Source organism: Acomys minous (assembly GCF_964271855.1).
Source record: "Acomys minous genome assembly, chromosome: 6".
NCBI lineage: Eukaryota > Metazoa > Chordata > Mammalia > Rodentia > Muridae > Acomys > Acomys minous.
The window spans coordinates 36,801,980-36,824,831 of NC_140487.1; the positions used below are offsets into that span (position 1 = coordinate 36,801,980).

At 43.7% G+C, this 22,852-nt stretch overlaps 1 protein-coding gene across 2 annotated transcripts in view; it reads right to left on the reverse strand.

The window, feature by feature from the left end:
- Nucleotides 1-968: 968 nt before the first annotated feature.
- The window catches only part of RELN (reelin), a 443,910-nt gene continuing 422,026 nt past the window's right edge, over nucleotides 969-22,852 (reverse strand). Inside the window, exons 58-65 of one of the 2 annotated variants that reach the window (XM_084787305.1) lie at nucleotides 20,027-20,100; nucleotides 17,978-18,139; nucleotides 16,620-16,777; nucleotides 13,530-13,749; nucleotides 11,287-11,484; nucleotides 10,569-10,667; nucleotides 9,900-9,983; nucleotides 969-2,059 (exon numbers count right to left, since the gene is read on the reverse strand). In XM_084787305.1, coding sequence (XP_084643431.1) covers nucleotides 1,963-2,059; nucleotides 9,900-9,983; nucleotides 10,569-10,667; nucleotides 11,287-11,484; nucleotides 13,530-13,749; nucleotides 16,620-16,777; nucleotides 17,978-18,139; nucleotides 20,027-20,100 — 1,092 coding nt within the window. In that variant the 3' untranslated portion in view covers nucleotides 969-1,962. The remainder of the gene's footprint in view (nucleotides 2,060-9,899; nucleotides 9,984-10,568; nucleotides 10,668-11,286; nucleotides 11,485-13,529; nucleotides 13,750-16,619; nucleotides 16,778-17,977; nucleotides 18,140-20,026; nucleotides 20,101-22,852) is intronic. The other variant, XM_084787306.1, reaches the window with a different exon arrangement.

The following is a 22,852-nucleotide window of genomic DNA, read 5'->3' on the forward strand; positions in this document are numbered from 1 at the left end:
ACAACAAGCTCTTGGGAGTGCTTACTTGTCTCCATCTCTCGTTCCTTGGCAGTTCCGGGTACACACAGCCATTCTAAGATCTTTAAAAACACATCAGGCCTCTGTCCCCGTGATCAGAGAGCAAGTGCTCACTCTCTCTAGGCCGTCTTTCTTCCAGATCCTGTTCTGTTTTATCGCTCCATTTGTCTTGATTACTCGCTTTCCAGTACGTTTTTTTTTCTTTTTAAAGAAGTGTTTCAATGTTCTCTTCTTTCAAAGTAGTTTGGCTCTTCATTTTCTTTTGTAGTTCTCTATAGATCTTAGTATCAGCTTGCCTGATAATGTTTATAGAAATGCCCATGGGGTTTTGGCCAAGAATGTGTTGAATATTGAGTTAAATTTAGGAGGAGTTGACATTTTAGTGAGAATTCCTACATGCGAGAAGAGTATATTTCTCCATTTATGTAGCTCTTAACACATAAAAGTTCAGACTTCCTATTTCCTATTTGTGACCTAAAACCACCACCTAATTGGAATTAGCAGGAGGAGAACTCAGAACGGGCCAATGATTTCCAGTGGAGAAGGGAAGTGAGAAGCCTGTGATGGAGACCAGTGGGTAAGGAGATGCTACAAGTGCGCGAGACGCCGAGTTCACAGCCCCAGTGCCTGTACATTAGTCCAGCACACTGGGCTGCCTGTAGCCTCAATGACGGGGTAGGGGGCGGAGGCAGGCAGATCCCTGGAGCTCACTGGCCGGTTAGTCTAACCAAAATGGCCAGCTCCAAGTTCAATGAGAGTCTCAAAGTATAAGATGGAGAGATTTTGAGGCAGACACTTGACTGGTGACATCTGGTCTCACACATACACATACTCACGCACCAGACACACGTTCAGTTGAAATCGTGGCCTCACTGCGCTTACCAATGATGGAACAAAACAACTTGCTTACACTCAAAGTAAAAATGGAATGGACACAAATGAGCTGCAGCTGGATTTTGGACATAATTTTTATTTAAGCATGGGCTTTTAGCATGGTTCACCATAGAGCACAACCTTCTGCTCCACTAATAGTCAGAGGATGCAGGACTATTAAGCTTCGCTGGTGTTGGCTCAGCTTCATCAGAAGGTATGAATATGACCCACAGGGAACACAACCCATGAAGAAAACACAATGAGAAAAACACCCACCAGTTTACAAATCACTTTGTTACCACAGACACAAAATGGCAGTTACTGTTAGTAAAACAGCCATGGAACACTTTTAAAAAATTGTTTTAGACGAGGTAATGGGAGGGAGATAGGGTGCTCAGCCACAGTTCTTAAGTAGAAAATATTTGAAGGTCAAACATTTTTCCTACCCACAAAATGATGCTAAATTAACATATATGTTAAAGAGCATATTAAGGGAGATAACAGTATCTTTACAGCTATCCTCTTGAATAGGTATTTGAATTAACTTTCTGCATAATACAAGTAGATCTGAGTCCAGCAGCAAAATATTGCAACATAGCAAGGAGATACAGTTTCAATGTGTTACACTGTAGAGGAGGCTACATAAAGGACAAACAATGATAACCTAATCATATAAAACAAGATACAAAGCTGAAATACAGTCTATTTAAATAGCTTGGTGACCAAGAGTGTTAAATACTGTGCTAAAATGCCGTTAAAAACATAAAATCTTTAAAATTTTTGTGCTTAAATTTTTTTTCCTGTTAAACTATTTCTTATTCTCAATACTGCCACTGTAACTGATATTACAACAGATCACAATTTCCACGGACGCACGGACATGAAGACGGTTGAGAAGCCACTCAATTGTTAGTTTTCACAGTGTGGGAAAGTGGTGGACACTCGGTCTTGAAGGGGTTCCTGTTGGCCAAGTCCTTCATATATGTTTCCTGACGCTGGATACAGTGAGAGGTGTTTCAGAAACTAGGAAGCAACACATCAAATGCTGGATGGAAAATACACTGGGGTTCTTCATGGGTGTCGCCTGAGCGACCTTCGTCTTCTGCTGTAGAAGTGCCTGAGCCCATGTTGCCGTGAAAAATTCATCATGTAATTTTGTTTGCGAGTGCTGTTAAAAAAAAATCACAAGAAAGGGTACAGGCGGGGAGGGACAGGAGAAAGAGCATGTAAGTCTTATCATTGGATGTATGATCTATTCTAAGGTCCCAAGGTAGCCCACTATGTATTTGAAAAATTTCAGAGTTCAGAAGTCAGGCTGACTTTACCACCTAGGGACAGAATAGTTAAAGACTGCCACCTGCCTCACCACCTTTGGCCCTGGAAGTCCCTTTCCTTTTCAGAGCCCGAAAACATCTCCCTATCAGCTCCATTCCAGGGGTGTGCGAACTGTGCTCATCACCTTATTTTACATACGTCTTTAGCAAGTAGCAAAAGTGGCTTGGTTGCTTTAGTTAACATTTGCATTCTAGGCTTAAAGAGCAGAAGTAAAAACAGGAGATTTGTCAAGAGAATAAGCTAGACCTGCCTGGGCTGTTCACTCTCAGGGCTCACAGTGAGTGCATTGGCTTCCATTGCCTGTCTCAGTAAGCAGGTGGGCTGTATTTGATAATCACGCATTGGTGGAAGAGGCACCATGCTTTTTTTAGGAGACCCTAAAAACACTAAGGAAGTATAACTGAACATATAATGACATATGTGTTAAATATATTCCTACATGTAGTGCATGTGAAGCTGATACATATATTGAAAGTGGGTATCGGGGACTCTTAAAAGTTAAACAACAGTCTCAGTGACAACTACTAATGTTTGGCATGAAAAATAGATCTTTTAAAACTTGAGACAGGATTTTGCTCTGCTGCCAAGGTTGGCCTCAAATTTATCATTCTCCCCCTCAGCCTCCAGAGAGTTAGATTAGAGAGAGAAAGCCCCCCCCCTCAACTCTCACATATTTTTTTTTAAAGTTTCATGATCTATAACATCACTGAGGTAAGAATTGTATTTTCATAAACTGACATGAAGGCAATGTATTTATATGTGACATCAGTATGTGCTTTGAGTACAGATCTATCAGTATGTTCCAAATGATTTAAGTCTCTGGACTATGTGGTTTCAAAAACACGCAGAGAGAGATGATGTCAGAGATGTGATTGCTACCATCCGGGTCAACATGAAATAAACTTGAGTTAGGATAAAGGGAAAGGATAATTTTTATCAGCAATCAGCATCTAGCAAGTCATAAAATGAGATGCTTTTCAACAATATAGTCTAGGCACTATATTTAGCTATAAAAATGTGGAAAACTTTGAGAGAACGTTACATAGTGACGTCTAATAGGTTTGCCATAAGAATCTCGAAGAATACACACACACAGCTCCGAAGCAGCTACATCTGTCCTGGGACCCCGATAAATGCTGATACCTTTCCACTTAGCGTTTCTATGTTATCGAGATACTAGGAACTGCAAAGCCAAAATGAATATTCACTAAAGCCATTTTGGGGGAAAAGAGGAAAAAATGTTAGATTTTGATTTCCTGGAGCCTCCACACCAACCCTCTGCTTGTGTGTGATGGTGCTATGCATCTTATGCTGCGTTGATCAGTTTTGATGTCAGCGGGGACAGATGAAGGACGTGCACCCCATACTTATTAGCTGCTGTGAGCAGTAACTGCTGCTGACATAAAGACGAGTCTTGAAAGTGGACAGTGACCTAGTGCACTGAACTGCTCGAGTATTAGAGAAACTATTGTTGTTTTTATTTGCTGCATCTTGGGACTGGCTCTTGATGTCTTCTTCCTGCCAGCGTATGAGGTCACCTTGAGTGCTCTGCACTATCATGATGCTCCCTAAACCAACTTCCGTATCTCTATTCTCCACCGAAAAGAAACTTTGAAAGGTGTTTTGCCTGTATCTGTGTTTGTGTGAGAGTGTCAGATCCCCTGGAACTGGAGTTACAGACAATCATGAAACGTACAGTTTACACCTAAGATAATTCTAAGGTTGTATGCATGTGTGCCAGGCCTCATGCACACACATACAATTGATTTACACCCACTCTCAGGAGACTTTTCTTCACAGGTTGGCTTCGTGTTATTAGAAAACTATCCATAGCAACATCTAAGCTAGTGACCGCATGACCTCCTCCTGATTAATCCTGTTGTTTTCAGGTCCTTCTGGTCCACGCCTGTGCAGACCTTTACCAGCATCATTGGCCATGCTCTAGTACCATGTCCTCAATTTCTACTTGTTCCAGTATCACCTTTGCTTTTGTGCTCACAGCAACCCCTCAGCACTGATTTCTTTTTCCCTTCTGTTTTGAGCTCTCAAAGCACTCATTTCCTGCCCGGTGAAAGCTTAGCTTCTATCCTGGCTCCCCACAGGTAAGCTTCCTGTCACCCAGCACTCTCCGCCCCCAGCCACAGCACTGCACCGCCTGCTTGACCCTGTGGGTGGTCAAGGCATGCTATTGAACCTTTGTTGACTTACTGATTGGGTTCCTGCTGTAAATCATTAGTCTTTAACTATAAGGAATAATTGCAGAGTTAAAGCAGTAAAATTATTCTATCAAAACATGTTCAAAGACAAAGTATTCAAAGAAAATTTAAAACGGTTAAATATTTTTACATTAAAAAAAAAAAAACCCCAAACAAGCGCGATACTTAGTTATCTCATTGCAACTTAGACTGAAGTGACAGTGACCCTGTACACGTGAGGATAGGCATACTTAATTTGAACTGAAGTTGTTAATAATCTCAAAGCAAATTCTATCTGGTGTTATTTTATTATAGCAATGCCTTAACATTTCTATCTTTATGTGTAAGAAAAACATTAGCAGGCTGTGGATATGCTGACTTGAGTCGGTTCGTGTTACGTATCTGTGGATCCTATGAACCTTCATATGCACATGAAACACTACGTGTTTATGTGGTTATGTGGTTGTACTTAAGCAGCCACACTTAGAAAGCATGCTCGTAGCTAACTAGTCACTTGCACTGAAGGCTGATGGGGTGGGTCTCTACAGTTCATACGCCTGTTCAAGTACCACGGGGAGTGATGACAGCAGAAAGATATCTGGCTCTAGGCCCGTTTAATATCCCATGTGAGTACGAAGTAGCGCTACTCTGTCTTCTAAAGTGTTCAACTTACAAGGCTCTGTATTAGAGCAGTTTTAATCATAGGAGTTTTAAAGACCTTTATAAATCTTGTATTGGTCTATTTTTGGGGGAGCATATTTTCTGCTTTTGATGCATGCAGATGTATGCCACAGATAATGCATAGAAGGTGCAACTGAGTTATTTTTTTAATGACTTTATTTTTATGTTATATGTATTGGTGTTTTGCCTGTATCTGTGTTTGTGTGAGAGTGTCAGATCTCCTGGAACTGGAGTTACAGACAATCATGAGCTGCCAAGTGGGTGTTGGGATTTGAACCTGGGTCCTCTGGAAGAGCAGCCAGTGCTCTTAACCACTGAGCCATCTCTCCAGCCCACAAGTGAGTTCTTGAGATTCATTTTTCATTGCAACTACAGGAGGAATTGATATCTGGTTTTGGTTTTTCGCTTTTTTGAGACAGGGTTTCTCTGGGTAGCCTTGGCTGTCCTGGACTTGCTTTGTAGACCAGGCTGGCCTCTAACTCACAGTGATCCACCTGCCTCTGCTTCCTGAGTGCTGGAGGAAGTGTCTTTTATTATACGTTCAATATAAGTAGTGATGCTCATCCTGAGACACACATTCTAGCACTGGAAATGCAAATCTACTTTGACTGGAAGCATAACCAGGTCCTTTTAATAATTCTTCAGGGCGAGTGACCAGCAGATTCTTGTAAATTCTGGCTGAAATTCCCACTGTTGCAGGGGTCTGAAACCTTAGATGGCATATAGTATTAAAAATGCACCCCTGATTCTACACAGAAAATCTTGGTATTGTGAGGTCTTTGAGGAATTTGTAATTCTTTTGAACTTTTTACCAGAGCTACAATAGTAGACCATTTATTAGTAGGAAAACAAATTTAATCTTCATGCATTCCCCCGCCCAACGGACCTATTGAAAGACATTGGCTAGTCCTGAGTTCTTTCGCAGACATTTCTAATTCCGCGTCCTCATAAGAAGTTTATTAGCTGTGAGTGAATCAAGGGTGTCTAATACAGAAATAGGCACTCGTGCCCGATGAGGGAATGCCAATTAGCACACCCCAGTCTATGATGCTGTATCCAATATTCCAGACTTCTCTCTGTTTGGCTAACTTTACCAGATGTTGAATATTCTGTCAATGTATCCCAGGCTCATCTAGAACGGCTTTCCTAAAAGTTCTCAGCTACCTTTGGTAAAACTGGAAAAGTGAACAGAAAACAGTTCTCCCGATGAGTGGGGATGACTTACCTTACTCTAGTAGAAAACCAATGACAGCAAATAATGAAATATAACACAAGTTAAAAAATGCCTCTCAACGCATGCAGCACTGTGATTAGTCATAAAAGTCTGACCGGGTTTAGGCGCAATATAGGACTTTTCATCTCTTTTGAAAATAAAAATTCAACATGTTATTTCTTATCCTTCTATACCCAATATAGAGATATACTTAATGTTTTAATGTAATGCAACATGCAATATTTGCTCATAACCGATGTCAAGGTACATGTAGCTATAACACTACATTTGGCATAAATGTTACATATAAATTATAAATTTTATTAATTTAATATCTTCTGTACATTTTGTCTGAGCTTTTAATTACTTGTATTTTAGGTACTATTAATACCCGATGAAATTAAGGAATGGGGTTTAAAAATGGACAAGTATTCTACGTCAGTAAAAGTCAAATGTAATAAAGGAAAACATCTTTGCAACAGATATAATATGTTCATCTCCATAAATCATTTGTGCCAAAAATGTGACAGTATCTTGATGATGAATAGCAACAAGGAATGGTCGTGATGGAACTTATATTAAAATCTGATAAATGTGCTAAAGCCAAAGTTAGCAACATATTAAGCTTTCAATCTTCAATAGACGTGGCAACAATTTGCTTCTTATTAAATCAGTTCACAAAGGCTAACTTTTTTACTGAGTGATTTGCTTTCGAGGTACACATGCAGAAATCGGCCCGATTGATTATACACATGACAGGCTGTGACTGAGACACGCACACAGGAAATGTGATGTGTGGATGGAATGCAGAGTTGGGCGAGGGAGATTCTTAGGCTAGAGGTGTGAGTGCCCAACAAAAAGGGGGTTGGGGCAGCAAATTCTCTTTTACCCTAAGAAGCACCCTCCCAGCATGGATCTTGTGAGGGATCTGCCCAAGTGTCTTCATAAACAGTTACTGAAAAACAAATAGCCTAGGCTGGCAAGTGAGCTCAGAGGACTCCGGTTTCACCTGACCGGCAAAGATTGTGTTACGCTATTATCATTCAGACTTTATGGAATGAGGTCTTGTTGTAAACTAGTGAGGCTGGAAAAAAAAAAGTGACCTGCCAGTTCAGTGCAGAGGGGTTAGCAGGGGCTCCCCACCTCACAGGCTTCTGTGTGGGGGTGCTACACTCTCAAAGAAGCGCACAGACTTTGCTTGTCAAATGCTAAAGGGGGCGGTTCTGTCTTTATAATTTGGGGCTGGTCATTCTTTGTTTATACTGCTGAAATATTTCCACGTAGGGTCTTTTAAACTTAAGCCATTAAGAGCATATTATGTGTCATGTCCATTTAGGAAGACTCCTGTACCTTGGAACATTCTCCAAAGGTACTGCATTTGTTCTCATGAGACTCCTATGTCCTTGGTTAATATGGGCAGTGTGGACATTGCTCAGTGTAAGATACTATGCATAACCACAGCCTTTCTGTCTAGAAGTTTTTAGCAGTTGCCCTTGGTGCATATACACAAAAGTGGAACTGTGATATTAACGCTAGATTAAAGCAACTGTCACTTGAAAGAGACAAAATCATCTAAAAGTTAGTTAACTGAAATGTATGTTGCAAAAACACACTAATCGTGCTGTCTGCGTGTTAAAGGAGGTGGGATTTGTGTGCCCCATGTGTGTGCTCAGGGTTCTCTTCCTCCTCTGTGGTGGAGAGGCAAGCATCATTAGTTCAGACAGCTAAAGGTTCCGACAGGGATGTGTAGCTAAGTAAGAAAATAGTGGGGCCTTTAAGGTCACATTCTATTCTACTTCTGAAACATATATATTTTCCACAGCAAAATTTGTAGTGTTTATGAACTAACATGGGCCCCAGCCAGATTCTGTGCATCTTGCAGAACTGAAGGATGACAGGGTTTTTATAGTTTATTTTCCTGAGTTATCTGGAACTTTCTATCATATACTTATCAAATGAATAAACTATATTACAAAGATACCAAGTACATAATAATGACTGCCTTAAAGCTTTTGCAATTCTTACAAAAAGGAAATATTTTTAAATGTTATGGTAACACATATATTATAGCAAAATAGCAAATACATAGTTCTTAAATGGAATTATTTGGGGCCATATATATTAAAAATTCATTTATTGAGTTGAGCTCTGTGAAGTGTATACTTTTTCTAAAACAAGGGAAATAAAATACTTCTATAATTTTAGCAAACTTTGAGATATCACTAAAGAGATATCAGTTGTTTATAAAACTTTGTGCACTTAAGATATACAGTGTAGATGTAAAGATAATTTCAGACTGATTCACTGAAAGATGTCTTGGAGTCAGACAGGCTATGCCACGCCCACATGAGTGCTGGTGTGCTCCCTGTGAGAAAGGGCTCAGCGTCCTAGAGCTCTGAGATTATGATGCAGGCTCAGAACTGAGGTGACAAATTCTTTAAAGTCTTAAAACTCTGGGGATTGAGTAAAAAAAATGAAGTCTTAGTATAGTTCCAGGATGTAATAAATTTTGAGTCTTATGACAATATCATGATGCTGGTAGTTGCTTACAAAAATTAATACCAACACCAGGTATTCCAGGGGATCCTTGGGGTCAGGCAGGAGGGCTCCCTGATGGAACTCTGAGTGCCTCTGAGGCAGCAGGTCTACAGGGAACTGAGCTCTGTTTCCCAGTTGTGAAGGGCTTACATCACACCAACAGAATATTCCAGATGACAGCAGCAGCTTGTCTGGGTGTGAGTGAAAAGTATCTATTCAAATGCATGAGATGCTAAGAATTCTTGCCTCCATCAGGGACAGAATTAGCATTCTGCCTTCTGTTGAGAATGGGCAAGTTTTGAGGTTTCCAGAGGTGTGGCAATGCCTTATTTATGCAAGTTGTCCTGGCGGAGGGCTTGTGATTGCTCATCCTGAGTCAGTTCACAAGAAGCACCCAAGGTGCTCTTAGAACCGATGCTCAGCTCCTAGTGCAGATGAGGCAAGCCCTTCAGAGGAAGGAACTTCCTCAGGAACTCTGAGCTTCAATCGGATGGGTCTCTCAAGGGGCGGGGTCAGGGCACTCTGGCTCTGGGGTTGGATTTTCTTCAAATTGGACGTTCCTCTTTGTCCTCACTGTATACGTATGTATACTTGTCTGTTTGCAGTCTTTAAAAGCCCAAGTTATTCTACTCTTTTGGAATAACGTAGTTGGAAGGAACCAAGAGCTAAGTAAAACACCAGCCTCATGTTCAGATTCATGGGTCTGACTGTTCCTTTAAACTTAGATTTTTGTCTTGTGGAGGCAGAGCCCAGCAAGTGGTCCAAAAGCAGCAGAGCGCACAGTGGGGGCTTGTGTGGGGACCGGGTTGCTCTTGGAATCGGGGTTGATATGGATGCCATGCAAGCAGGTGCCTCAGTGACAGCTAGGACAAGGGCTAGCTCAAGACTGCAGAATTCAGCCCATGGCCATGATAGAGAGAAAACAAATCTGGTAGTTTCCCCACCAGTTAATGACGGAAATTTGCTTTCAAAATGACTGAAATCAGCCACACGACTGATTTCACTTTGGGTCTGGGAAACAAGAATGAACAGTTGAACCTATCTACCGAGAAGATTCGCCTCTCCTTGACAACAACTTGGAGCCACCAGTTCGAACCCGCCGAGACATAAGCATTCCAGTTTTACAGGAACTAGATTGTTAGAGAAAAAGCAAGTCATCTCTTTGCAAGGGAACAGCCAACCCAGCCAGAGGAGAGTGGTGACAGCTATTTTACTTGGGACAAACGAAAGGGGGCAGGGCGGGGTGGGGGTGGGGTGGGGTGGACACCCTGCTCTAGTTACAGCCAAATGTGGAGTGCCTCTGGGGCTGAGAGAGGCCTTAACCAGGGGCTCATCTACTGGGAACATTCTGCACATAGGTCAGTGCAGGTCATTCTTTTAGGACGAGATTCTATTTTGTAAGGCAACTCAGATCAAGCATAAGACATCATTCCCCATTTACCCAGAGACTTCTGTTTTGTTGAATTTGATCAATCCTGCTGATCCTTACGGGGGCATTTTTACTTATCAAAGCTTCCGGAAGCCCACTAAACTACATTCAGGCCTTCGTTACACTTCACTGTTGACTTGAACTATATAGCCTGAGGTAGCTGGAGAGCGTCGGCCACAGCGGCCCTGCGGGGACCTTCTCGTCAGGTCTACTTCTTACTGAGTGGTCAAAGGAGCTTCAAACCTTCCTGCAATGGACACAGGGACGCTAAGCGGCAGATACTCACAGGACGACCTCCACATGGTCCAGGGCCCATTGGTCATGACCTGTCCCATTGTGGCGTGGTTGCCACCAGCGCAGTAAGACTCCTTTCATGCGTGCTTCCCTGGGTTACAAACAGAAGGACACAGAGGTTGAATGTCTAGGACACAGGTCTTTCTTCTAGCAGATGATCTTCAGATTTCAGATGCTTGGACAGGCTAACCCGAGTCAAGAAAACGTTGCACATGGAATCCGGATTTGCTCAGTGCCTCGTACCCTTCTAAGCAGTATGAAATTGACAACTTAAAAGGCTAGTAATAGTGTCTATCTTTCTTCCTTTCCTGGGAGGAAGTGACAGCTTTATCAACAGACATGAAATACTTTCTGAGAGAGGCCCTGTGCTAGAAGCTGGGAAAACTAGGCTGAGCAAAGGTGACACAGCTGCCTCTTCTCCAGACTCCCAAAGGACTGCTCCCAGCAGAAACTCAAGGCTGCTGGTTTCTAAAGAAAGAGAAATAAGCACAACCTCCTTGTGTCTAGTTCCCCACTCCCTCCCTCCTGCCCTTCTTCTGCCTTGATTACTTATGCGCCTCTGGACCTACAGGAAACCAGCAGTGCAGCGCTGGCAATCAGGGCTGTCTCGGCTCTGGCACTGCCCAGGTTCACAGCCTTGAGCCACAACCACCCAGGTTCCATGTCACACTCAGGGCAGGAGAATACGCATTTCCCTTCAGGCCACTCACAGTGGGACGTTGTAAGACACCCTCTGAGCTTGTGTGAAGTCCTTCGGCTGGTGCTGAGCGATGACGTGCCAGGTGATGCCGTTGTTGACGCTGTACTGCAGCAGCACCGCCTTGTCCACGGCGTGGGGGCCACTGAGGTCACTGTTGCAACTTTCTGTCTGGGACGTGCTTCCAATTTGCAAGACAAACATAATTTTGCTGAAAATAAACAAACAGGGAAATCAACTTTAGATAAAAGCTGGGAGACATTAAAAGAGGAGGACGTTCCCTAAAGTCCGTAATTCCTGAGTTCATAGTGAGATGGGTCTTCTGCAGGTTCCACATCTGAGGATACTCTGAGAGAAACCCTGTTACTGAATGAGCACCGTGTTTACCGACTTTGTTGTTCCTCAAATGAGACAGAGCATCACCTATCCACCCAGCTGGTCTCTGCAAGCCATGGAGAGAGCATCACCTATCCGTCCAGCTGGTCCTTGCAAGTCATATCGAGAGCATCTAAAGCACCCAGGACATAGGCGGCTGAGTGCAAGTACTACAGCAGGAGGGACTTGAGCATCCATGGGGGACCCTGGAACCAGCTCCCCGCCCCTGTTTACTAAGGGGTGCCTATATAGTAAAACCAGGTATGAATAAGCATCTCTCCGACTTTCAAAGATGTGTCCCTTTTTTTCATGATGCTGGCAAACCATTTAGAATACTCCCTCCCAGATAGCTTTTGCTCCCTAAACAGTAACATAGGCCAAGTAACTGAGGACATGGCACACAATCACGATGTGTGCACTGTATACTTTTTACAAATAGCTCCAAGCTGAACGGCACCTGGACAAGGGCAAATTATCATGTTGATTTTAGGGAAGGTTTTCTGGAGATGGGTGGAGGCAGAGCATGCAGGCTCAGGCTCACACACGTTCTTCCGTTGGATGCCTTGTCACGTTTCATAGACATTCTTATCCTTCACAGACACAGCTCTCTGTGTGTGCCTGTGTGTATGTGCATGCGTGGTGTGTGTGTGTGTGTTTGAATGCATCTGTATGGGGGAAGTGCATGTGCATATATGTGTGTGGAGGCCAGACGTCAATGTCGGCTGTCTTCAGGAGCTTTTCCAATATACTCTCACTGAACTCAGGACTTACTGATTCACTTAGACTGGCTGTCTAGCAAGGCATCCTTTTTGTCTCTATCTCTCTATGGCTGGGATTACAGTTGTACCCCCATACCTGGCTTTTTATGTGGGTTCTGGGTATGTAAACAACTTTTCATGCTTGCATGGCAGGCTACTGACCCAAGGAGCCGGCTCTTCACCCATGAAGACATGGATTTTAAACAGTCACATATCCCTGTGACTAACAGAGTGTTCATATTTAGAATAAAGAAAGAGTATGTGTGATTTATATACCATGGTGTGCAACTGTTCACTGGCTAGTTGCATCTGTACACGGAGGTTGAAGAAGTCTGTCTCTAGATTAATTATATCTTTTTGGTAGAAGAATGAGAAAGGGATAGATGCAGTTTTAGTGTTTTCATGGTCCCCGCATGGCAATCACTTTATCATATTTTTACCGTTTATCACACTGAGACCCACAAAACTCTGTTTTGGCCTCAGAAAATACTAATGTCTTCCAAAGAGAAGGCTCCAGGCTAACCACCACGTTCATTACTATAGCTCTGGCCCTCAGATACCCAGGTGATTCCTGAACTCCTGCCACCTTCCAGCAGGCTCTCTAGTCCAGGGCCTGGGGACCCTTTAAACCTTGAACTCTTTATCTATACTCTGGCTCTGGCAGAATGGGTGAGGAGGGAAAACGGGGGAAAAAATTAATCCTGCTAGGGTCTCCCCCTTTATCACTGGTATATTATACATAATATACAGCTTCTGCCCACTGTATTCTGCATTAATAAATATCCAGCTCTTATTCAAGTGAATAATTAAAGATCTCATCATCCCTTATTTCTATTTACTGAACTTATAGATGCTAAACATAGGTTTATCTTTGCATTTATGCAAATTTCCATGTTATATTTACATACTTTGCTGAGGTGGACGTTAAGTTATCTATGTAGCTCCTATGAATCAGAAGAAACAACAAAGACGTCCTATGACAATTTTACACGATAGATAGTTCTGAGTTGTTAAAACACAGGATCGTTCTTTGATATCCAGGTTGCTGCATGGAGTTCACGATGATCAGATCTGGGCTTGTGATCCACTCTGAGTCTTTGAATATGGTTAAGTGTTTGCTTACCTTGCTCGAGTGAGATCCAGTGGCTTGGTGGCAGCTTGCCTTATCTGGCAGCCATTAAAGTAGAGAGAGTCTCCGTGGGCATAGGGTGCCAGCTGCCCACAGCCACTTCCGATGACGCCGCCCTGGATCGTCTCCCAGTTGGCTTCAGTGACTCTGGCTGATTCAAAATTATCTTTAATGTAACTAGGAAGATCGTGACTGAAAACAGAGCAGTCGTCGCCTGGGGGGAGAAAGACAACCACAGAGATGGGGCTCAGCTGGAGTAGATGTCATCCTCTAAGAGTAAGGACAATATTCAATTGCAGGTTTGAGCCGATCTTATGCGAGAACCACAAAGTACCAGACAGACCAACTAACAGAAGCATCCGCTCCTCTCGTAGTTGGGTAATTATTGGCTTATGTTGAGAAAAATCCCATTACTTTAGAGTCAATGCTAAAGTACGTGCGTATGAAGGTACTTACTGCTTGTGCTAATCTATCATTTAAACAGCATTTGCCCAGGCCTGAGTGTTTACCAGTGAAGGGTCTCAGCAGGGAGCTCTCTCCCTGGCATAGGAGGCCAATCTAATTCCTTCTTCCCCCAGCATGACTTTGCAGCAGCTAGATATATGCTCTGCTCTTTTTCTCCATCCGGCTCTGTACCCGATGAGTCCTGAGCGCAGAATCTGTGTCTAGCTCCTTGTTGGATTCCAGCACCTAGCACTACACTTGGTATCTTTTCAATATTCAGCAACAACGCTGGGATAAATACATGAATAATAAATAAACTGGGAATGTCTCCCAGGAGCCACGAAGGTGAGACTGGTGTATAAGACACTAAACTAGTGAATGTGTGCATGCTTACATTTTTCCTGGATTGGAACTGTACACGTTTTCTTTTCCTTTTTTTGGGGGGGGGGTGGGTGGGTTTGAGACAAGGTTTCTCTGTGTAGCCTTGGCTGTCCTAGACTCACTTTGTAGACCAGGCTGGCCTCGAACTCACAGCGATCCGCCTGCCTCTGCCTCCCGAGTGCTGGGATTAAAGACGTGTGCCACCATGCCTGGCTGTACATGTTTTCAAAATGCCCACAATAGTTCAACCTCAAAAGGCCCTGCTTCATGTTGGATCAGGGAACAGGGAAAATCCCTGACAGCTAGTCTCATGAGACATCTGATCCGTTAACTTGCCCAAAGTTAAAATTCTTCAGCTAGTACTTAGGTAGCCTCAGCTGGTCTCGGCAGCAGTGATAACGGGGTCAGGGAGGGTAAGTAATTTTCAACATCAGAGATGTGCAGTGTCTACACTTATCATCCATTTCATCTGGAGGCAAAGAAATAGCACCAGCCAAAGGATCTAAATGGATCTCAGGATGGATTTTAAATATGTATGTTTAACACTGTGTTCTTGCGGGGGAAGTTGTATACTTCTTATCTTCTTCAGATAAATCCCTCAGCTGTGAGAACTGGCGAAGTTGATCGGGAAGACAAGTTCAGGACCTGGTCACCTCTGCCAGCTCTGTGACTTATGACAAATCAGTTAACCTCTGAGTTTCCGTTTCCTTACTTATCAAGGGGGAATGGTCACCTCAACCACACATAACTTACAGGGCCGACTCTACAGAATGGGTACAGTCTATGCACAATAAGATCAAGGCAGTGTGAAGTTCGAAGACTTTTCAGCTTTGCTGTAGGCAATTATTAAGCTATGAGGATGTAATGGTAAGTATGCGATGGCGGGGCCAGGCGTGGGGCCGCACGCCTTTAATCCCAGCACTCAGGAGGCAGAGGCAGGCAGATTGCTGTGAGTTCGAGGCCAGCCTGGTCTACAAAGCGAGTCCAGGACATCCAGGGCTACACAGAGAAACCCTGTCTTGAAAAGCCAAAAAAAGAAAAAAAAAAGTATGTCATGGCGGAGGTTGGCACCTGTTGGAAAGTCTGGATGAAAGGAAAGCAGGCCTGGCAGGCAGTTTCCTCTCATGGGAGAGGCTGACCAGACACTCTGTCCCAGACATTCAGCCTCTAGAAGCCCAAGCAATAGACAGCAATTTGGTCATGTGATGGAGTTTGTTTTCCCCCTGAGTGACAGTGACCAGGGAAGCAGAACCCTCGGCTCATCAGCTACAGCTGTGGGGAGGACGAAAGCTGCGTGCAGGTTGGTGAGTCAGACACTGAAGAGGAGGAGGGAATGGAGTGTTGGGTGTGCCTGGGACAGGAAGCTAAGGTGAAAGACAGGTGTGGATTTGTCCTGAGTCGCTCACTTACAAATGTAAATCATCATGTACGGAATTATCAAGTTGATTTCAGTCTTTTTCGTGCATGTATGTGAGGCATCTTTGAGTATATGTGTCCATGCAGGTGCATGGGTGTGCATGCACATGTCAGTGTGTATATGGTATATGGGTGTATATGCACATGTCAGTGTGTATGTGGTGCATGGGTGTGTATGCACATGTAAGCGTGTATGTGGTGCATGGGTGTGCATGCACATGTAAGCATGTATGTGGTGCATGGGTGTGCATGCACATGTAAGCATGTATGTGGTGCATGGGTGTGCATGCACATGTAAGCGTGTATGTAGTGGCTAGGGGACAACCTCAGATGTCAAGGTCAGGAATGTTTGACATGGTTGGAGATCAGGCTTGAGATAGTTTCTAACTGACTGGGGCTCATCAATTAGTCTAGAACAGGGGCTGAGCCAGCCCCAAGGATCCTCCGTCTGTCTCTGCAGTGCTTATGTCACAAATGTATAGCACCAAACCTGGCTTTTTATGGGAGTTCTGGGGATTGAACTCAGGTTCTTGAGCTGGTGAGCCAAGTCCTTTATTGACTGAGACACGCTCCCAACTTCTCAGTCTACTTTAAAAAATGGATTTCAGGAAGCAGAAGAGGGAGGAAGGAGGCCATACATGTAAATATCATAATGAGAGCCAGTGTTTTGTAGGCCAACTAAAAAAAAGAATTTTAAAAAGGCTTTCAGGAACATAGCCCAAGACCGTTTTGAGAATTCTTTCCAGAGATAATAATTGAGTGGCTACGGGCTGTGTTGTCCACCCATTTCCTGGTGTGCTGTCCTGTATGTGAGGTAAGGGCCCAGAGAGCCCTGCTTCAGACCTTGGAAGCTTTCATCACAGATGCAGACGGCCCCCGTGGTGCAGTAGCCATGCCCGCTGCACAGCTTGGGACAAGCCTCGCCAATGTACACGTGGTCGATGGCCCAGCTTTGCTTCTCCGTTTCTTCTCCTTTCTGGATCCAGCGGAACTGTGTGGCACTGGGAGAACCAGGGAAGAAAAAAAGAGCGTCAATGGGTGATGACGTTCCTCTATGTGGCCTCTGCCTGTGGGAGTGGGGATCTGAGGAGAGACCTCACATTTCTACCCAAAACACCCCAAATGTAGAGTTGACTCATCTTCCAGTATTGGGGTGTGTGCCCCCACATGCCTTCCTGAAAGCTGTATCTTCTCTAAGGTTTTTCTTCTTATCTTGCTATGTGTATGCATGCGCACACATATGCTGGTGAACATGCATGTGTGTGTGTTTGTATGCAATGTATGTGGAAGCCAGAGGTCGATCTCAAGTGTTGTTCCTTCAATTTTTTTCTTTAGGTTTTTCTAGACAGAGTTTCTCTGTGTGTCCTTGGCTGTCCTGGACTTACTTTGTAGACCAGGCTGGCCTTGAACTCACAGAGATCCACCTACCTTTGCCTCCTGAGTGCTGGGATTAAAGGCGTGTGCCACCACACCTCGCTCTTCTGTTCAATTTTTGTGAGAATTTCCTATTCTATTCTACAGTAATTGTATGTCCGTGTGTGTGTGTGTGTATGTATGTATGTATGTACGTATATGTCTATACACATATATGTAAAATTAAAGAAGTGTATAATTTTCTAAATCTGTCACTTAAATGAATGCTGCTCCTGGGAAAATCACACACTATTCTATTTAACCTCAGCTTTCTGTAACCTGGTAACCCGGGAGCATGCATGTCTGCATGAGAAACACAGCCTTTGGTAGGGCAGAGCACTAGGGTAGAACTGGCTCCAACTTTAGTCTCCGTAGGAACTAGCATTCAGGGTATGTGAGTAAGTGTTGTACATTTATGATATATAGGTAAAAGAAAATCTGAGCTCTGTAAGTTACTAATATGTTCCAGTTTTTTTCTCCCCTTGGGGCAAGAAGAGGAAAGGGTCCCCAGGCTGCAGCTAAAACTTCATTCCCATCTTTCTACATGACTGTAGAGCAGTGGTTCTCAACCTGTGGGTCATGACCCCTTTGAGGTCCGAAAGTATTTCACAGGGGTTGCCTTGGACTGTCAGAATGCAAAGATACTTAAACCACAGTTCGTAACAATAGTGAGATTACGGTTATGGCCGTTGAGGGTCATGAGGAACTATATCAGAAGGTCGCAGCATTAAGAAAGCTGTGGACCACGGCCACAGAGGCTGTCTGACAGCCCCGCCAGGCTAACCCACCTTGAGGAGACGTGGTCCGGCAGCTGGATGGTGATCCTCTTCCAGCTTGAGCTGTTGACAGCGTTGTAAATGGTGGCTTCGTGAAACTGGAAGGGGGAACAGCCAATGCTGTTGGAAGAGGAGGGCAGGCACTGGGTCTGCACGAGCTGCCAGGAGTCAGACCTGTAGCAATCCAAAGGGGCTGCATTAGGTGTGTGGCCAACATGTCAGGCAATGCTTTGGGATAGCATTAAGCCATTTCACGTGAATTTCCTTTCTAAAGAAAGACTTATTTCTATGTTATACGCATGACTGCTTTCCTGCACGCATGCATGGGCACCACGTGTGTGCAGTCTAGCCTCTGCGGGAAGCATGCACACAGTCAGATGGAGACTGGAGTTACATACAGACAGTCGTGAGCCCCTGAGTTCTGGGAACTGAACCTGGGTCCTTGGGAAGAGCAGCCAGTGCTCTTAACTGCTGAACCATCCCTCCAGCTACCCTTCTGTAAAGATGTATTTATTTAGAATTTCCTTTTTAAAAACTTACATATAATTATAGACCATTGAATCACTGAATATAATTTAGAATATAACTCCGAAGTTATATAGATATAATGCCACTAAATGAAACTCAATATATTTATGTCTACACACTTATACATGTCATGTATGTAATAATAATAATAATTCAATGTGCCTATACATTTATACATATATGTAATAGTAACATGTCTAACTTTGAGTGGGAATGAGGAATGGAAAAGAGGAAACAGAAGGGGAGAAATGATGTTAATTATATTTTATATTCTATAAAAAATAAAAAACTATCCCTTGGAAAATATCTCATTGGAGGGGTCTGAGGGAGGGTAGAGAGGGTAACATGGTGGGAGGGTAGAGAGAAGAAAGGGATGAGGGAAAGTGATATAATTCTATTTTGATTAAAAACATTTTAGGGCCAGGTGGTGGTGGCACACACCTTTAATCTCAGCACTTGGGAGGCGAAGGGAGGTGGATCTCCACGAGTTTGAGGCCAGCCTGGACTACAGAATGAGTTCCAGGACAGCCAGAGCCATTATACAGGGAAACCCTGTCTCGAAAAACAATAAAAAAAAGCATACTCATACACATATGAAGAGCTCTTCTAGGAATGAGTGGGTTGTAAAAAACAAAAAAGAAGAAAAAAATGAATTAGTAAAGGGACGTAGGGGGTATGTCCTGTAAGAAGTTGCAAGGGGGCGAGTGAGTGGGTGAATGTGATAAAAAATACTTTGTATATATGTGTGAAGCTCACATAGCATAATTAAAACAAAATAGAAAAGAATAAAATAACTTCTCATTACATGAGTGTTAACTCTTTAAAACTCCATGAATGTATTCAGAAACATCAGAATGAAATGATAGCATGTGTAAGAATGAATCCTAGTAGGTTCTCACTAGGAACCTACGCAGAGCCAATGGACTCAACATAATGTAACTACGGTTTCAAAGTGATGGTAGGAGACAGCTGCCAACAGGGGAAACCCCCCACGTCGGGCTGCCACTGTGCTGTGGGGGTCAGGACTCCAGTTGGAGAATATTAAGACCATCTGCCTGTTAAACTGCTTCTGAAGGTTGGATACAAATGAGCAAAAGGAACAGAAGAGTTACAAGAGACCAAACTTGACATCTTACTTTAAAGTGTAACGTTCTTTAGTAGCTGCCCAGTGGGAAAACTGATTTTTTTTCCTTTGGTTTGAAGGAAAAATTTGAAGAACGTAGGTAAAATTTTATGCTAATGAAATTTCTGTGAACACACACACACACACAACACACACACACACACACACACACACACACACACACACACACACACACACACACACGAGCTGACAGGCCTCCCTAGGTATTGCAGGCTCTCCTCAGTGTCTCCAGTCCTGAGGTTGCAGGCGTGCCATAGGTGTGCCACCACCTCCTGAAAGCCTCCACTTTCGATACATAACATTGCTTCTTTGCAAGCAGCTACCTTAAAATGAGACACCTTTGCTTTATGTTTTCAGGTTTGGAAGAAATGTAAAATAATGTCGCTCACCTCGCATCCTTCGTGTATTCCAGCATTACAGAATGAAGGTCACCACAGGAAGTGGCTTCACAACCCACCACGATCTAAGACAGACAAAGGCAATCAATACACAAGCCAGACTAAACGATATCCGATGTAACTAATCAGAAATATCAAGACTCTAATGGGTGATCAGATATTCAGAGGAGGTTTTGCAAGCAGCCTGCCGATGCATGGAGAATTCATTGTTTAGAGCTGTTAAGACACGCAGTTTTCAAAGAAGCTGAGAATTAAGGATCTTAAGGTATTATCTCTACTAATTTAACTAATAAGTCATGTTAAATAAATTTGGGTAAGCTAAATTGGCTACGATATTATGAGGAGAATTTATGGAAGGAAATTGAAAGCATCTAATGCAGAACATGTTGACTGCTCTAGCATAGCACTTAGATGCTGCTGTTAAGTTTTTATTTGGAAGTGAAAAATAAAATTTGATTACTTTGACGTTGGGTGGCTGTTTCTCCTTTTCAGTGTTCTCCTCAACCAAGAGTTTAAACCATTAATGATGCATGAAGGCTATAAAATTTGGTGACTCAAAAATAAGTTCTAGTTGTTTATTTAATCAACAAGTCCTATTTCACCACTGGTATCAGGGGAAGTTAGTGCTAAACGTTTCAGGCATAATACATCTCAATGGTTATCCCATGCCTTGTATCCTCCCATTCCTCCCTCCCATTTTCCCCTTATTCCCCTCCCCTACGACTGTTCCTGAGGGGGATTACCTCCCCCTGTATATACTCATAGGGTATCAAGTCTCTTCTTGGTAACCTGCTGTCCTTCCTCTGAGTGCCACCAGGTCTCCCTATCCAGGGGACGTGGTCAAATATGGGGCACCAGAGTACGTGAGAAAGTCATACCCCACTCTCCACTCAACTGTGGAGAATGTTCTGACCATAATAAAAAAAAAAAAAAAGAAAAAGAAAAAAGAAAAAAAAATCAAATTATATAGAAAAGCACAGAGAAAATAAAATACCATCTACTACCCAAGTTAATTAAAAAAAATTTCAGGCAGAATACTCATAAATGAGGCAGTTATAATTCAAGGTTAGAATAAGAACAAAAGTCAATAGTAACAGTGGGAATCTAAAAGACACAATAAACATGACAGGAACGGTGCGACTGCCGCTGATTAAGTGGATTGGAAAATAGTTCATCCGTTAGGTGTGTGTGAGCCGACCCCGGGGGATGGGGAGCGTGTGGGAGGTAGAAGTGGCAGAAAGCTGTTTAGGAGGGAGCAAGTGTGAGTGGACACAGGGGTCAGCGTACAGCAAGATTGGATGCAAATGGAGAGGAAGTGGAATCCTAGGGCATGAAGCCAGAGAGCTGGGCTGAGTTTCAGGGGCTGCGACAGAGATAAACAAGTGTTTGCTCTAACTCGCTAAGAACCGCTGAAGGTTTGAGGTACTGAACGATGGAGCAAGAGCAAGGCTACGTAGAGCTACTCTGACGTCAAGGTTATGTAGAGATGGAGAGAGACTGTGGGTCAAAAGAGAACTTGATGGTTATCTGTTGACTTAAATAGGGCATGGATGGGCAGAACAGTGCAGAGAAGATCAGACGAGGGGAAAGGACACACGGAGGTAGGAACAGAGGGCACAGGAAGTGATTACATGTGAAAAGTGAGACATGTAAGAGACTTAAAGCAAGGTGGTGGCAAAGGGTGGTTAGAGCAACAGCAATGGGTTAATCATCAGGAGGAGATGGTGCAGAGGAAGATGCTGAGTCCACTGTGAGACACACTGAATCGAAGTGTTCATATGCAAGACAGAAGTGTATGGAAGCCACTAACAGTGGAGCTAGTGGGCTGGTGAGATGGCTTAGGAGGTAAAGGGACCTGGTGTGGAGCCCGATGACCTGAGCTTGGTTCCTGGAGTCTATACGGGGGGTCGGGGAGGGGGGGAACTGACTTGGGTTGTCCTTTGACCTCCACGCGGGCACCACGGCATGCATGTACCCAACACGTAGACACATGGCACACATCTTAAATTAGTAAATAAAAAAACCGCTAATATAAAATTGAGGTGTTAGTGAGCCAGTCAGGCTTAGATATCCAGATTCAAGACTTGCTTTTCAAGGTATTGACACAAGTTGGAGGACTGTACAAAACTCGAGGTGGTAAAATGCAGTGGAGGAAAAAGAACCCGAGACGCATGGAGAAATGCGGACGTTGGGGGGTGGGGGGAAGGAAACTGAAAAAAGGGGATGGAAGTACATATCAAGGAGAGAAAAGAACCTGAACAAGGAGAGGTTCCCCCACCTGCAGGGGGTGGGGACAGCAGTGCTGATGGAGGGCAGGAGAGGAGGGGGAGGGGCACTGCTGACCCAGGGAGGGCAGAGTCTATGGTAACCAAAGTTTCAGGGAACAAATGTACTTTCATTGAAAATCATTTCTATGTGTATGAATGGGTGGGGGAGGAAAGTATTTGCATTTCTGCGGAGGTCAGAGACATTGGACACCCTGCAGCTGGAGTTACAGGGGTTGTGAGCTGCCCTACCTGGGTGTTGGGAACTAAGCGTAGGTCTTCTAGAAGAGCAGCAAGCATTCTTAGTGTCTGAACCACCTCTCCATCCCCCTTCCTTTCATTTTAAGTAAACTGATTTGGTGGGCGGAAAAGAAATATTACAGCGTCCTTCAGTTCTGCATTCACAGAACCATCCAATGAGGAGACAAGCCAGACCGCAGTGGCACCAGGAGTGGACACCTGACTTTTGAAGGACATGGCTTGTGTGGAATGACACTAGCTATGGCCTTGAGCAGCTTTCATGTCACAGAAGCTGAACAATGTCTTCTGGGAG